Here is a 17,595-nt window from a genome sequence, read left to right as displayed (position 1 = left end):
ATATATATATATATATATATATATATATATATATATATATATATATATATATATATATATATATATATATATTAATTCCAGAAAAGCCAAATGATGATAGTCGCTGAATGAGGATGTAAAAATCAATTTGGTGAAACGCCTTTTGCATGTCCGTATAAACTACGTCAACGTGTTGCTTTTGGTCTAAAGCATCTGAAACATGTTGTGAAAGGCATGCAAGATTGGTCACACATGACTTTTGTTCCACGAACCCATGTTGATCGTCCAATATTATATTTCTGATCGAGTTATAGATAAAACCGTATAGATTTATTTCGAAAAGTTTCGAGAAATTGCTCAATATAGAAGTAGACCTATAATTTTTTATAACAGTTGCATCCCCTTTCTTCAAGATAGGACATCCTCGTGATGTTTTCCAAATCTCCGGAAACATAGATGTTTTCAGTGAAAGGTTGAAGATGTGAAGCGAAGGGCTTAACAATCTTTAACTAGAAAACTCGGTATGTGGTCCGGTCCAACAACTAGTTTGTTTTTTGAAAAATTGACATTCTGGACACTTGCCAGGGACATTCATATAAGTACATTTTCTTTCTCGAGAACATCAATTTTATATTATTTTTGGAGCAAGCAATTGTTCAGTTTGAGGTCACAAAGAGTAAATTTTCAAAAACGAATTTTGAAAATTGGCAAATAAAAAAATTCAGAGCAATTTCTGTCATTTTTAGGTATCTCATGAACACATCTATTTGAAATAATAAAAAATACACGCATGTTCCACAATAACAAAGGTTAAGAATTGATTTTTGATGATACAAATCACATTCAAAACGGAAAAACGAGGGATAAAAACACAAAATGGAAGACATACTGAAAAAGTGGTGAATCATAAAACTGGGAAGTACCTAACACGGAGTGAAGGTTTACATCGATACTACAATCGTCTTGCGACTCAACTCTCGTGGTTTGGAAAGGCTGGAAATGTTAACATTACTTTCTATAATGTAATTTTTGGATTCCTACATCTTGCTCAGATTTCAAACGTTTTTATAACCCAATAATCTAACTTCTTGAACTGACCTATCCACAATTCACATTATTTCCAGTTTATAGTCGGAATTTCCGAGTTGTCCGTACAATTGTTACCATAAATACAAAAATGTCACTCGGGGACTAGATGTAGGTATAAAATCAAATGAATGAACCTACACGGAAACGAATAAGCAAAAATTTTTGATTTGATGTTTTTGGAACTGCTTTCGAACTGACGCTCGATCGAGCAGGCCCTGCTTATCAAAGAGTACAGTGCTTATTACATCAATGACATTTAATTTCAAAAACCTCATTGCTTTTTGACATAATGTCCTCAAAATACTAAACCAACCGTTAGACAGTAGGGAGAACACGGTACTATGCTAATAATAACTTTATTTGAAGATGCAATAAGCTTCATAGACATAAATGTATCAATTATAAATTTTATTCCGTACGCAACTGAACGTTCGGAAATATTCGGAAATTTTGGCAGCTAACTTAGCAGCCAATTTCACACTGCTATAGAAAATTGTGTCGATGACGTCTAAGAAGCAGTTCAAACTCAATCGGATGTTGGATAGTTGGTTGTCAACTCGAATGCAAAGGAAACCAGTCTTGAGTGAAATTAAAAATAATCTATTATATTCTTATGTCCCAATCAGTAATTTTGAAATTCCACTTTGAGAATAAATATTGTTTTATATTCTACTTCAGGACATTAGGTGACTTTCATAAAACACATTTTATTAATAACTTGTCTCATGTTGAAGGACGATAAATAACGGCCCCAAAGGTTGAAATTCTTTCCTAGTATATTCTTATGTGTGAAAAGGTATGTACCAAGTGGAAAAAGTACTTCCTAACACTTCTGTGAAGTAACAGCTTATAGGTGATATTGAATAATTATTCTAAAATGGCTCATTAAAATATTTATACTTATCAGCAGCAATGTCTCGAGCTCATGATGTGGCATGCTTGTTAAGGTCTTTACAACTAATAGCTGAAGCGGGTGTGAAATTACAAGAGGAAAATTTAAAGTACATATGGAAAGTCTCCAGCATTCGCCCATTTGTGGAAAATTGTTCTGTATGCAAAACCCTTCCAAAAGGAAGTTCAAAAACTGTATTAGAAATTGGAGATGCAGCAAAAGACAGTATTGAACGAGTAGCAACCGTTTTACATGGGTTGAATGCATATAAAAATGTGGCCTTGAAAAGAGGTAAGATCATACTCAATGACTAACACACCTAACCAGATTTCCTAATTTAGCTAAAACCTGTAGGTGTGTGTTTTCACATAGATATTTAGATATTCCAAGAGTAGGTCAAAGTTGTAATTTTTTATAGATTCTTTTGCAACACCCTCCAAAACCAAGGAAAACTCGAGAAGTTCATCAAAAACTGATAAAATAGAATACCAACAGTCAAATACCGAAAAACTCAATAGTCATCCTATTCACAAATTCCAAATAAAATTAACAAAAAGTGACGAAGAATTATTGAGAAAACTTGATATGGAGCATCGTGCAAAGCTAATCAAAGCGGGTGATAGAAACAAAGAAGATGATGCAGAAGTGAAAACTGTAGACAATAATAAAAAAATGGAAGCAGTGCCTAATGAGAAAGCTAAACAAAAGGTAAATAATGTTAATATTCAAATATTGAACTATTTCCTGTTTTTACTATTTCTCAAGTTATTTCAGGATACAAAAATTTGTGAATCATCAATTTCAGAATCTGTTAAAATCTTTCTGTTAACCAGCTATTGCCCCCCTAGGAATGACGACTCTCAAAAGTCGAAACTTGGTGCAAGCTAAGGACTAACGAAGTCTCATCATTTAACCTGTGATACCTAACACAGGTTGGACGATAGGAAATGAAAATCGATTGCCCGGCCTTGCGGTTCCAACCATCGGTTCATACAGCCGTCGATTGAGTGAGTGGAGTGAACTACCCACGCCAACCCACCGTCCCAAAAAGATGACATATTTCAAATCCTCTATTCAATATTCAAGGCTTTTATTTGTACCTTTGACTTTCATACCATACATGAGAACTGTTAAGAGCTTTCACTAAGAAATTAAGTCTAACATACCAGTTTGACTTTTGAACCGACTGGTATATTATCATTTTTAGAGGAAACTTGGAGTAATACATACATTTCTTCATGTACTTCTTTTCTGATGTCAACTAATTTGCTGTTTTTCTCACTTTTTGAGGAAGTTATCTTATATTTGCCATTTGTGTGATCTATTCCAAATCAGAATTCCAATTGCTTGTTGATGCCTTTGTTAGTTTAGCTTCTACACTACTGTTCCTTCTTATTTAGAGAAACGTTTTAGTATCTCTGACGACTGCCTATGTTCACACAGCTTGTTCAGTGGCTTGATGGACCTATGTCTAGTTTAATGTTCAAGTGACAGATGACTTTTACAAAAAACTGATATGAAAACTATAATACCAGGCAACACCAATAAGTAATATTTCTAGTATGGAACAAACAAAATACCACCATTCAATATGCAGTTATCAAATATCTCAATTATCAATGATCTTGAGTTCATATATTGACACCCCAATATATGATTAATTTGATTCTCAATTTTTAATCCATTCTTTTGACTTGGAAGAAATTTGTAAATCATCATTTTGGACTGATGCATTCAAAACTTCTAGACTGACTGTTTAAACTCATCAGTACTGTTGTGAATTTCTCTGATATATCATGAAAAGACTATGTCAATCAATTCTTATATATGTATCACATCCCTCTCACAAAAATCATTATTTTAAGAAAATAAAAACGACCGAATATAATATAATTTTCTACAAATAAAATGTCAACATTTTCTTTTGACATTTTCTTGTGACTCTTTTGACTCTTGTTTTTAACTTATATCTTGAAATAGTGTGTTAGGAATCACACGTTAAAACGTAAGACCACGTTTCACAAGTTTCTCAACTTCTGAGACTTGTCGTTCGTATGGGGGCGACAGGTGATTAAAGGAAAACAGATTTTAAACAGAAACTCCAACACAGAATAACACTTTGTTATACCTCCTTACAAATTTGACAATTTGTATCATTATATCGGTATATGTTTTAATGAACACTTCAACTCTTTCTTCCCTCCATAGATAAAAAAAAACAGTTATTACAATTATTCTAAAACTTCTTACCAATAAATTAACAGTTATTATTGATTATTTACTTATGTTACATAACCATCCTATTTGGAGTTTTTCACAAAACTGCTAGAGCTCAAACTCATGTTTTCTACTAATATAGTGAAAAACTGTCTCCTACATCTACATTTTCTTCATTTTCATGAGACTATGAATCATTTGAGTAACTCTAAATACACATATTCTCTACTGAAAAATACATCACCTTTGTCTATTGCTATTGAGAAGAGTATTGCATTTCTGGTGATTGGGAAAAGTGCTTGTTTTTTGGATTTGTTCTATGCTAGAGGTTCCAGGTTTACCTTCCATTTAAATATTTGTGCAGTACAAAAGAATTGAAATTATACAAACTTTTCAATAAACAACATGTAAACAATTTACAAAAGTCAAATCACTACATAGTATAAAACAAAGTTGATCCCGCTGTCTATTCCTATGTATGATTAGATATTTAAAACTATGCAACAGATTTTGATGCGGGTTTTTCAATAGATACAGTGATTGAAGAGGAAGGTTTATATGTATACATGTATAATGTAGTAGAGAAACACTGATAATTTTAAAGGTTTCTAATGTGATGTAGTAAATGAACACAATTTGTTGTGCTTACATTGCAAACGCTGGCTATAGCCTATGAAATTGATAAAAAAATGTACTACAGTATTGTACATCCTAATAACCACAATAACAATTTTTAATCCTCGAGAAATAATAACTCATTAACAAAGTTAAGCAATACAGCATTATTCCTTATCCAATTAAGTACCGTAAATACATTGTGCATTTAATATAGATCAATACAATCCTTTACAGCAAGTAATTCAAATTAATTTCGAAGACATTGCGCGTGCCTAAAAATAGCTTGTCTAAGGCCGCGCTTTGCCCTATAGCACTTTAGAATTTATTTATTTAAATAAATAAATAAATAAATTAGCAGGGATTGCATGCTTTTATATGTATATTCAGTATTATTATTACACCCGTGCTGTTTTGACTTACTTTTTCACTTGTAAAATAAAGATGTTATATAAAAGTATGTTTTTATCGCATATTTTATTGTGAACACATTAACTGCTTGATGCATAAATCTGATGGAGCTTTTGTTTAAATACCTTGCAGTTGTCACAAGATGCTAAGCAAAGAACAGTTCCTTCATCAAGAATAGGAAGGATGTACTCATTTGGGACCCTTGCTGCTGGCTTGGGACTGGGGACTGCCACGGAATATGCAAAAAGGACACTTGGCCTTGGGGAGTCCTCTCCGGACAGTACTAATTTATTTATGAGCAAAGCTAATATGGACAGAATAGTAGATACATTGTGCAAGGTCAGAGGGGCAGCTCTGAAATTGGGTCAGATTTTGAGTATACAGGATGAATCCGTTGTAAATCCAGACTTGGCAAAAGCTCTGGAAAGAGTGAGGAAATCGGCGGATTTTATGCCCAACTGGCAAGTGGAACAGGTAAGAAAATATCAGAACTTTTCATCTGCAGTTTTATAAAGTGCGAAAAATGAAAAGTACCTCTCTGCCGTTCAAAAGTTGAGCGGAGGTAATTTTTTACGTCTGCATTGTATAAAAAAATACAATATCTCTCAATTGGTGTCAGTAACTCGCTTTTGTATTGAATTCAAAGCGATCTTACAGAGAAAGACATTGAAAGTAATGTATATTGTTTCACAAACTTTTATATTTAGTAACAGCAGATGTTCATTCATTTAATCAAATAATTATGTAATAGTTATTAAAATTTTTGTATATTAGGATTTCTATTTCAAATAAAGACTATTATTATTATTATAGTATTTCACGACGAAGTTTATGTAACAACAGTGATACCTCAAGTTAATCAATCTATTATTCACTTCCTCTGGAAAATAGCTTCTATTCAATAGAGGAATTTCTGGCATTGCAATCCAAACACTGAATGTTCACCGAGTAAGTTATTTAATGTGCGTAGTAAATGCGTATACTATAGTTTTCTTTTTTTTTTACCTATATTCTCAATTTTTTTATTTTTATCTATGCAACATGAAATTTTTATATTTTCATGACTGTCAGTGACGTTTTTGACCTGCCAATTGTACTCTAATATGTAAATATGGCTAATAAATACTAATACTACTACATACCTTCCATCCAAGTACTGTGGTATTGTTTCCCAAGTATGGTCCCAAGTATTGTCCCAAGTAAATTATTTCATAAAGTATTTAAAGTGAAAAATTGTCAGTATTGAGAAAAAAGGAAATATAAGATCTGATACGGCTACTCAAATCTAATAGTCTTATCAATTGTCCATAATGTAAACACGTGAATGCCGTTTCTCATACAGAATTTATTATATTGATCAATTTCTTTTATAACATATTTTAGAAAACATCTCAGTGGCAGTATACTCATAATCTATCTATCCTATTCTACTCTCGTCAAAAATACATGTATTATTTTGTTTTCATTGTAGAGAACCCTTACTTAGATTTTTTTTGTAGGAGTATGTAGATAGTATATGTATTGTAATGTGTATACATTTTTAAATGAATGGAAACTTAGCAATTTATTCAACATTACAAAATGGAATTTTCGACTACTAGAGTTAATTCACTCGCTTTCTCTATCTATTTAATGATTCATTTTGGATAGGACCATACTTACCTCATGCACAAGAGTATAGATACTGGGAAAATCAAATTAAATGACCTATCTTGTTTGGGTTCGATAAAAAGTTAATCCCTTACAGAGTCCCAATGAAAGTTTATATATTACACTTCGAAAGCTATCTCATTGTTTCAATTTTATTTTTTATGTTCTCAGATTAATTCAAATTCTTTCTGTAAATCGAAAAAAAAGTTAATATTGAAATTGTTTTTGAAAAGAGGAATAAGAAAAACTAGCTCTTGGCCGCGACTTCGTAAGCATGGACAGTTTAGTTTTTCCCAGATTTGATTTATCGTTTTGTTTTGTACACTATGAATATAATTGCCCGAATTACAACCAAATCAACCGAACATTATTCGTTATGTTTGAGATGACCAATTGCAATAAATGTTAATTGAATACATTTGTGAAAACCACACCCTAATTGGTTGAGCCCTGCACTTTCATTATATGTATTTATTGATGGATGGTCAATTATTATTCATAGCTATTATCATCAGGTGTTGAGTTCTGAGCTGGGACCTGACTGGATGAAACATTTCCAAGAGTTTGAACAGAGACCATTTGCAGCTGCTTCAATAGGACAAGTTCATCAAGCCAAATTGAAAAACGAAAGAGATGTTGCCATAAAAATACAGTATCCTGGTGTAGCAAAAGGTATGGAGAAACATCTATTACAGCACAACTAATTCTAAGGCATATTTTTTTAATTGAAAAGGTATCGAGAGTGACATCAACAATCTTGGAGGCATAATGAAAATGTGGAACGTGTTTCCTAAAGGAATGTTTTTGGATAACTTGATGACAGTTGCTAAGAGGGAGCTGGCTTGGGAAGTTGATTATATCAGAGAGGCTGAATGCACAAAGAAGTTTAAGGGTATATTAGAGCCTTATCAGGATTATTACGTTCCAGAAGTTGTGGGTAAGTAGTTCAAAATTATTGGCCATATTTTTATTCAGAAAAATAATAAACCCATAATTTACAGATTGGATTATTTTTTATACAACACAAATATTTTTCAGATCACTTATGTACCAAACAGGTTTTCACAACAGAATTATTGGACGGCATTCCTATTGACCAGTGCTTTGATCTGGACCTGGAACATCGAGAATTCATTGGAAATAAAATCATGGACCTCATTCTCCTGGAAATATTGAAATTCAGATATATGCAGACGGATCCAAATTGGGCGAATTTTTTGTATAATCCTTCCAAGAAACAGGTGCCACTTTTGCATTTTTCTATACTAGTTAATTTGAAGTTGTGGTTGATTCGAAGAAAGTCCCAAAAGCCGGGTACTGCAAAATGGTTGGTTTATATCACCTTGTGAACAACAACCCTCTGAAACTTGAGTTGTTCCCGTCTTTTCAAGACTGGAACAACAACTCGAGCATTACGATCATTACCACATCACCTGTGATAATGTGTATCGCAGTAGTAGACGAAATGTTAAGCATAAAAACCTGCAGACCACGGCCAAAAAACCCGAAAAGTAGCTTTCACGTACTCATCTCCGGCTGTGAAAATTTACATTCTTTGAGTAATAGCTGTGTTGAATGAAAAAAAATATTTTAAATATCTGAATTATGATTTAAATAAATCTTTATTACTTGATTTCCACCAGATGCAGGACATTTAAAAATTTCTTACTCTTTCTAGAGTACTTCTTCAAATAGTATTATATTTCTTTCAGCTTCTCTTATTAGATTTTGGTGCCACCAGAGAATACTCCATAGAGTTCATGGAGAAGTACATTCGAATTTTAAAAGCTGCCTGTGACTCAGACAGGACTACTGTCCTTAATGTTTCCCGGGAAATGGGTTTTCTAACAGGATATGAAAGCAAGGTTTGTTAGATTCTATTCAAGTTCGAGTTTACTAATTTAGAGCTTTTAAATGGTGAAAGAAGTCAATAAATTGATGGATGTAGCCGTTACTACATGGTACGAGATCATGAAAGATGAGAAATAAAACTTTTTGTTTTTTTATATTACATTACATTAGTTACAAATAAAAGTGGTAAAAAACATAGAAAGATTTATTTCTTATTTTTCAAGATACTAAGTTGAATTGTGGAAAAAATGTTAATTTTAGAGTACCAATAAATTTACTAGCTTTCTTTGGTTCCAGAGATATAGGGAAAAACTAAACGATTGTTTTTTTGCAGTATATTCTTCATTTGCATATACATTAAAAGTTGTGCTATACCTGATATATTTTTGTAGACATTTTTGTTGAGCAATGTTCATATAATATTGAAAAATTATTATCCCCAGTGTTCCAGAGTTTTGGAAATTTGAAACCCATAGAATGGGGATCAGTGTATAGTCTATATGAAGTCAATCTGAACAGCTAAATGAAAGACTAATGACATTACTCTTCACTACTAATAAAAAAAATCCGTGTAGGTTTATGAAAATTGAAATTAATTTTGACAAAACAGTTTATACAACGTCGACCATGCCATAGAAAGAAACTGCCGACGTTCTGTAACTACTGGGTCATGGCCGTTGAGAAGCCTTTCCCTCAAGATGTGCAGTAGATGTGTAGAAATATGTTATAAGTCTGTTAGATTATTCGAGCCGTAAACATCCAAATTCAGGACCGTATTCAGTTAGTGATGGAGTTCCTTTTTCCTAATACTTTCTTTGTCATACACCGATCCAAATTTTACGTAGATACGATTTTTCCCACCAGCCATGATTCAGTCCGGTAGCTTTATTTAGTTTTTATGCCATTCGAATTGACTTTTTATATATAATAATGCTTCGTTAGAGGTATCCCATACTTCTTCAGTTATAATTTTTGTTTCAATTTCTACTCCATTCTAACTTCATTCTCCAAACCAAATGAAAGCTGAAATGTGGACTGAAAGATTTCATTTTCAGATCATGGAAGATGCCCATGTAGATGCAGTAATGATTCTGGGCGAAATATTGAGTACCGATGGAAAATATGACTTTGCCAACCAAGATATGACAATCAGAATGCAGCATCTTGCTCAGATAATGATAACACATCGTTTATGCCCACCTCCTGAGGAGGTATATTCTTTGCACAGAAAACTATCTGGAGTGTTTTTACTTTGCAGCAAACTTAAAATACAAATGGATTGTAAAGAAAAATTTTTGAGATTGTACAATGATTATATTGCAGAGACTAGGTGAAAAAGAACTCTCATTATTTGAAATCTCTTTTGTGTCTATTGTGTTTTGGTGTTGTGAAAGTATTTTTATTAAAAATGTTTTGTTAAACGAGTTGGTGTTTCATTTAATGTTGTAACAATTTTTTAAAGGTTAAGAAGTCATCATTTCCAAGCACCCCTTTCTGTAATGTAAATAATATTATTTATTTAATTATTTACGGCATTGTTTATTTTTTACAAAATAATTAACAAAATCACACTTATGTACTACAACTATCAGCTAGATGTCAGGAAAAAATATGAAAAAAATAAGAAAGGCAATAATAAGCTAATCAATTACAATCTTTTCAGTCTTTTTGAATGATTTGAAAAGTTCTAAATAGTAAATTTCTGATATTCGCAGATGACTTCAAATTATTCAGGAATGTGGCAAACAGTGAAGAAACTGAACTACTACAAAATGACCTGAACCACCTTGTAAGATGGTGCAACATAAATTTACTGTATTTGAATGCAAAAATGCTTCCAAATAAAATTCTCAAGAAGTAGCCCAATCGAGTTTGATTACAGGATAAACAATGAAAGCCTAGCATCCAAAGAAACCATTAAGGATAACATTGTATCTAAAGCTTTCAAACTATTAGGCTTTGCATTAAGATCGTGTAGGGACTTTTTGCCAGAAGTATTAAAATTATTATACTACTCAACCTAGAAAATAACTCAATTATATGGCACCACCGCTATAAAAATGATTCAGATGCAATAGAAAAAGTTCAGAAAAAATACCTGAGTAATGCTATCTTCAAATTGGGTGGCACAAGCACTAATTGTAAATATGATGAATTACTATCAGATATGGGTCTTACGTCTCTTGAATGTAGAGTTGTATCAGACAAACTTCTTCTACGAACTTCTGAATGGATTTGTTGGCTCTCCACAGTTAATTCTGAATTGTTCAAAGTGCAATTCCATTCAACAAGAACTGCTCATATCGCTAGGGTTATATTGACTTGTTTGATTCATTTCCATCTTCATTCAAAAGGAATACTGAGAAAATAAACAGAGAAAGCTTGTACAATTCATGGATACCCTCTGTAACAGTTTAATGCCAGACATGACTATATACTAGATTTCAGTGGATTGGAGTAGATGTAAGTAGAGTTAAATATATATACTGTTTGCTATCCATTTTTTATGTATTACTGTTATTGGTATACCCTCAAATAAATAAATCCACATTGAAAGAGATAGCAAGTCTCAAAATTCTACCTTTAGACTAATTCTGGCCATAGTTGGTATAATGAAAGAGTACTTTGAAAATTTCTTTTTGTTCTCTTTGGATTCGCATTTGAAGTTATAACTTCAACAAGTTCCGGGAAATCAATGCTGGGAAACATTATTTTGTGAATTAGCTTAAGATCTGATTCTAATCTATGAGCCAGGGTATTCAAGTCGAGAATGTCCAATATAGTTTCATACTTATATTCACAAATATGATATCCCAGTTTGTATGCAGAGTACTTCAAATACTTGTTTTGAACACTTTCAAGAAAATCAATATCCACATTATATGAAGGGCAGCAAATTGTGGAGTTTTATTTGATTATTGATCTAATAATTGAGCAATATATGAATTTTTAGGAAGAGAGATAATCCCTCTGCAGATCTAAGAGTGAAACCTAACATTTTTGGTGCTCTAGCAGTAACATTTGCAATATACTGTTTGAATGACATTTTTGGGTCAATCTTTGATTGCATTTTTTGTTGTTTCCAGTTGCAATTGATTTATTTTATATGGAATATTTATGGGATATTTGTTACGGAAAAAAGTAATTTTATGACATTTGTTTATATTCAGTTGCAAGATAAATCTGTAATAATTCAGTGTCAGAGGAGTCATGAATAACTTTGCACATATTCAGATCAGCAACAAATAGAAGAAATTCACTATAGAGAATAAATAACATCATTCAAGTCAATTACAGATAGGTTGAAAAGTAGTGGTCCTAAATGAGATCCCTGCGGTACACTGCGGAACTGTGATTGAGGAAGATATTGAGTTACCATATTTTACATATTAGACTCTACAGGCAAGATAATTTTCAATCAATTGCAGAATGTACCTTTCCCGAATACCCAAAACGTTTAGTTTTATGCAACAACAAACTGTGATTTACTCGGTCAAATGCTTTTGAAAATATTTTATTGCTAAAGAGATTCAAAACCCCTGTACAGGACTACTTATAAACTTGTTTGAACTATGAACTACACAGAAAAATCATTTAATTTTGGTGATTGTAATGGGGTTTGCTACCTAATATAGTGTATGAAAGAGATGAAATTTTACTTACATGGAACACTGTTATTCTCAATGGGGGACATCGATGTTTCGGAGTAACAAACTTGCCTCTTCAGCACCAATTTGGATAATATTGCAAGATGAAGCACTCAATTCATTCACTCAACATTACGACGTTATAAAACGGATGAGTTAAATCTACTCATGTCACAATGACAGTACGTAAACACATTAATTCGCTTATTTGATATAATTCAAGCCATAGGGATCCCATAACATTCGTCATGGGATCGAATTGGATATCATATTGTTGTAAATCATGCCCGAAAGGAAATAACGCCGGACGCCACTGGTAACCATAAACCAAACGTGACGTAGCTAAGAGCACGCGAATGTACGATGATTCCCCGCCACTCGAGAAGCAACGAGAATAATGCTACCGACTTTGACAGAACTTTAGCGAAATTTCTACGACATTCGATTACGATATTTAAAGGCTAGCCATGAAAATATCGACTCAGTCAAGTGGAAGATACAGTGCGATACGCGAAGTGATAAAGAAGGCGATAGACACTCAGACAGTCAAGTGGACGTTGCAGTGCGGTACGCGAAGTGATCTAGAAAGGCGATAGACATTCAAATAATAGTTGAATTTTTAGTTGAAGTGTTTGTTGTATTTAAAGTGAAATCAAGTTAAGTTTGATTATTCAGTGTAGTTAATTATTGATGAACGCATGGGGAAAAACGTAACAATATACAGAAATTCTAAACAATAAAGTAGGTATATGAAAAAGATGAAATTTCACATAGAACACTGTCATCCTCAATGGCGGATAACGATGTTTCGGAATGAGTAAATAAAATAAATAAAAGTTGTTGTTTCGAAAGTATTTTTCCTTCATGTAATTCAATATTTATATGAAACAAGTTGTTTCATGAGGGCTCTTTCTTTCAATTTTTGTTTGAGAGTTACTTTTTTTTGTACAGAGATGGAGAAATGGAGAAGTAGAAAGCCAAAACCTTTCTTTCCCTAATATTGAATCGTTTTAAATCTTCTTTATTTTCCTTTCTGAAACAGAGGATCATATTGAGAGACACATGGACTTTAATATAAGTACATATATATTTGTACAAGAAACTGAAATCTATAAATAAGCAGTCAATGAATTTATCCATACATTGCAAATAGTAACATTAAGAAATGATTTGGTTCTATTCGATGTCCAGGTATACTTCGTTTTATCAGAAATTTCAACGAATACACCTCTATCTGATATGTGCTAATTAAACTGTTTGGTTTATTTGAACATCAACGAATACTTATAAGTTCATACCAGAGGATTGATTACTTTTATACAGAAAATAAAGATCGAGTTTGATATTTCGATAATAGGTGAAAGAAGGAAACAAACTTCAAGTAAGCTGGTGATAACTGCACTAGAGTCGATGCGAGACAGCGAAACGACGTGGAATAATATCTGTCAGAAAGAGGTATAGTCGTCATTAACATTAACTGATACTTTCGAGGTTTAATAGTGCCCATAATTGTAACTTGAAGAGTAACTGACGCCCTGCCCTGCCCCACTGTTACCGTTGTAACCTCTTTGTCCCTGGTTTTGGTTGCCCTGCCCACCGTATCCTTGTCCGTTCTGGCCTTGTCCGTTTTGACCTTGTCCGTTTTGACCTTGTCCGTTTTGGGCTTGACCAAAACCATACGTTCCATATGCTAGGACACTTGGACTATTAGCGCTATAACCATACCCTCCTTGACCTTGGTTTTGTCCATTTTGCCCTTGCCCGCCCTGTCCACCTTGATTTTGTCCATTCTGGTTTTGACGACTGGAATATCCGTAGGTAATTGCTGGAAGGAAGGTCGATATTGATGACTGTAACTGAGATGGGGAAGAAACAGTTTGGGAAGATTGGGATGAAGAATAGGCGCCATTTGTTGGCCCTCCGCCTACGGCCCCAGATACGACAGTTCTGGATGATATTACTGCAGGGTAGGGATGATGACCAGTCAGGAAACCTCCATTAACCGTGGTTGCGAAAACCAAAAATAATATTGAAACCTGAAAATAAAAATAAAATCAATGAAAGATTAAGAATAGACGAATTCAATATTGTTTTATACATTGTCTCACATTTGTCGATTTAGTCTGAATCCACACGATTCAACATAACAAAATCGGATTGAAACACAAACAGGTAATGACCTAGTTAGACAATGCCTTATAATACTTTTATGGCAACTACTGAAAATATAAATGTGCTCGTGCTTCTTGAGTATTTATGTTTATGTTTTATCTGGAAACTATGACCATCTTTGTGTTTCAATAATAATAATAGTGAGTGAAAGAATTACTTGGATAGAAATCACACCAAAAAAGCAAAGATAGACGCCTAATGTAACTACATTCCTTTGACAGACAAAAAAGACTGACAATACAGTCGCCATAAATTTCACATGTCTAGCGTTTCATAATATTGTGGAAACTTTATGGACTGAGTGTGAATTATCCTCAGATCAGTACGATTAACAATTGCATTTAGAAAAACACTCTTCATCCTGAACAATAAATTCGGGCTATTCATTCTTCCTTTTTCCAAAATCCTTGCTCACTTGCGAATGTGAGTTGAAGTCATTTTCATTTAATTCTAGCAAAAGATGAATTTTATACGGATGAAATTCAAGGAATTTTATAATTATTGAAATGCTTGTATAGCTCATGACAAGAACTGCTACATCAGCTAAATAAGTGGCCGAATAACGTATTTTTGGATGCTGAATCATTAAACAACTGTACTGTAATATTAGCGCGCGTTAAATTATCAATATATAGGTACGGTCAAGATATTGTGAGACACTAAATACAGGTAAGCGAATGGAATTAACTTTCAACAGAAGCTATCGAAAACAGCTTGTATTTTTTTTATTATAATCATCAACACCATCATTTACCAAATTGTAAACTAGCAAGTTAAGCAATTATTGATCGATATTGTTCTGTTACGTACAATATAACGATTGTTTTTGGTAGATTTTCTTTGTGACGTTTATTCTTGATACGTTCTGAAAAACTGAAAAAGAAGGAAGGATTGAAAAGAGAAATCGTTCATCCTTATCTCACTTCGCAAATGATGTTAAAATGACAAGGTTGAAAATATGGAACATATCATTGTTTAGTTTTCATCGCTTCATCTCGTGATATGTTTATCAACAATAAGTATTATTTCCTTGAATATTAATCTATTCTTTTTCTTTATTATGAGGATTTGAATAAAATAGTCGAGTAATTGTTTTGATTATAGTTTTATACAATCCAACACAAACACTGCTCTCACACACCCAATCTGCTATACTCTTCTTGAAGCGTATTTCATCAACCAAGTTAGTGTCTGTTGGAGATGAACTATACCATATACCTACTTCATTTCCTGATAAAGCAAACCAGTTGATGAAACGATCGTCGAGAAGAATATTGCAGTTCTGGTGTACAGGAGCAGCGTTTGCGTTAAATTATTTCTATGCCAGAGGTTGCAATTATATCTTTCATTGGTTTTGAATTTCATTAATTCCGACTTCCATTGTCTAATACTATATATAAAATGATTTGAAATTCCCAAAAGAACCAACACAAATTAAAAATTAAAAAGAATATCTGGAAATGACAATTATCTATATTGAGCAAAAAACAACCGATTGAAATCACAGTGAAATAAAATACAAGCTGAGCGAGAAAAAATTATCTGCCTTGAAGAAGACTCTCATGAAGTTCACTATTTCAAGATGAAATTATGAAAAGCTATAAGGTATAAAGAAAAAGTTACAATTCCAAATATAGTTTTTTTTCTTGTAGGTACTTACTATTTTCTCCATTTTTCTGCAACTAGTTGATGACTGTCTTGAAGCTACTCTGATACTGGTAGTAATGTCTATATCATTCTATTTATACTCTGATTTTCACATTCACGAATTTTTGAAACAATATCATTATGACCCATTTATTAATTAGACGAACAAAACCAGCCTACCACAGCTAAATATCAACTTACTCAGAGATGTAATAACAAGACTGAAAGTGTTATTGGAGAATATTTAGCAAATGTAAATGATTCTCCTTATTCGTTTTAACTTATCAATAGGCAGTACATGATGCTTTTTAATGAACATATTTTGTAGGACGATTCCTCAGATTCCTCATATAAGCATGGGCAGCAAAGATTTTGTTTTTGAGTTACGGGATGATGAATGTTTATTTTAATATTTTCTAAATAGTTCTGTATCATAAGTAATTTATGTAATTATTGTACCGAATTGTAATAATTATTATTCCAGTCAATTACGTGCAACCGTTTTGAAAAGTGAAACGATTTTGTGAAAATTATTTTGTTTAAATCAACATACAATATTTTCAAAGATAAATGCTGGAAATGCCCATCTCCTGCGTGTTAACATCCATTCACTAGTCTTATCATTAAATCGCTCACCCTTTGGAAAGTTCATAAAGTATTCTGAACCCTTCTACAGAACTTGTGATGCACAGTTTGGAACCTTTGGTGTAGAAATGAATATTACTGAAGGTTTTTCCCAACAATAAACCGTTATTTTAACACATCGACAGGTGTTTCGATCACTAAGTGATCATCTTCAAGAAGACGACAAAACTAAATATACTTGCGATGTTTTTTATTTTATTTATTGATTATCTGTATGCCATTTAAGTATGTATAGGATTTGTCCAGCAATGAAGAACACATGAAAACGCAGTGTCCGTATCAATATAGAAACACTCTAAAGTTAACACAAAATATCAAATACAATACAAAAGAAGGTTATAAAAACAACTATCAATTAAATACTTTTTCAGATTTCGGGTAAATTCATTAATTTTATTGAGCTCCCTAATATCTTTTGGTAACTTATTGTTTTATAGAACAAATAATAGTTTAGGAAAATTTATTGAAAACAATAAAAACAAAAATTCAGTGTCGGATAGATCAGAAGTAAATGAATTGACTTGTGGGATCTCACTCAAAATTTTATATTGGTCAAACGGGAAGAATTTTTTCCTAGATATATAAAGAGCATAAAGGTAGTTTCTTCAATGGAAAGAACATTTCCTATTCCTATTTCGAATTACTTTTATAATTATGGAAAATGTACAGTTATCATAGATCTAAAAAATCCATAGTTCTATTTGTTTGGTATCACCGCTGGGAACACATATACTCGTATATTGCCACCTCTGTTAACTTCGTCGCTAATGGAAAACCATT

The 17,595-nt window shown here is 32.6% G+C and overlaps 2 protein-coding genes across 5 annotated transcripts; one reads left to right on the top strand and one right to left on the bottom strand.

Moving 5' to 3' along the window:
* The first annotated feature begins 1,498 nt into the window (after positions 1–1,498).
* Coq8 (ubiquinone biosynthesis protein COQ8, mitochondrial) lies at positions 1,499–10,128 on the top strand. 4 transcript variants are annotated; one of them, XM_074181719.1, is made up of 9 exons: positions 1,499–1,921; positions 1,976–2,251; positions 2,379–2,668; positions 5,336–5,677; positions 7,369–7,525; positions 7,587–7,790; positions 7,892–8,094; positions 8,566–8,718; positions 9,760–10,128. In XM_074181719.1, exons 2-9 carry the CDS (start codon positions 1,981–1,983, stop codon positions 10,036–10,038), a joined length of 1,899 nt encoding a protein of 632 aa, XP_074037820.1. In that variant the 5' UTR covers positions 1,499–1,921; positions 1,976–1,980; the 3' UTR covers positions 10,039–10,128. The 4 variants fall into 4 exon arrangements, with proteins under 4 accessions (XP_074037820.1, XP_074037821.1, XP_074037819.1 ...); XM_074181720.1 differs by having other exon boundaries at positions 1,501–1,864; positions 1,979–2,251; XM_074181718.1 differs by having other exon boundaries at positions 1,502–1,864.
* Positions 10,129–13,416: 3,288 nt separating this feature from the next.
* LOC111502403 (uncharacterized) lies at positions 13,417–16,402 on the bottom strand. The gene is made up of 2 exons (XM_023156479.2): positions 16,184–16,402; positions 13,417–14,387 (listed from the first exon to the last, which is right to left on the bottom strand). Exons 1-2 carry the CDS (start codon positions 16,193–16,195, stop codon positions 13,845–13,847), a joined length of 555 nt encoding a protein of 184 aa, XP_023012247.1. The 5' UTR covers positions 16,196–16,402; the 3' UTR covers positions 13,417–13,844.
* Positions 16,403–17,595: the final 1,193 nt, after the last annotated feature.

The sequence above is a fragment of the Leptinotarsa decemlineata genome, unplaced genomic scaffold, assembly GCF_025532065.1.
Source record: "Leptinotarsa decemlineata unplaced genomic scaffold, Ldec_3_MD MMD2_tig00026314_RagTag_RagTag, whole genome shotgun sequence".
Lineage (NCBI taxonomy): Eukaryota > Metazoa > Arthropoda > Insecta > Coleoptera > Chrysomelidae > Leptinotarsa > Leptinotarsa decemlineata.
The sequence above is the reverse complement of the archived record's forward strand: the minus strand, read 5'-3'. Positions and strand labels throughout refer to the sequence as shown.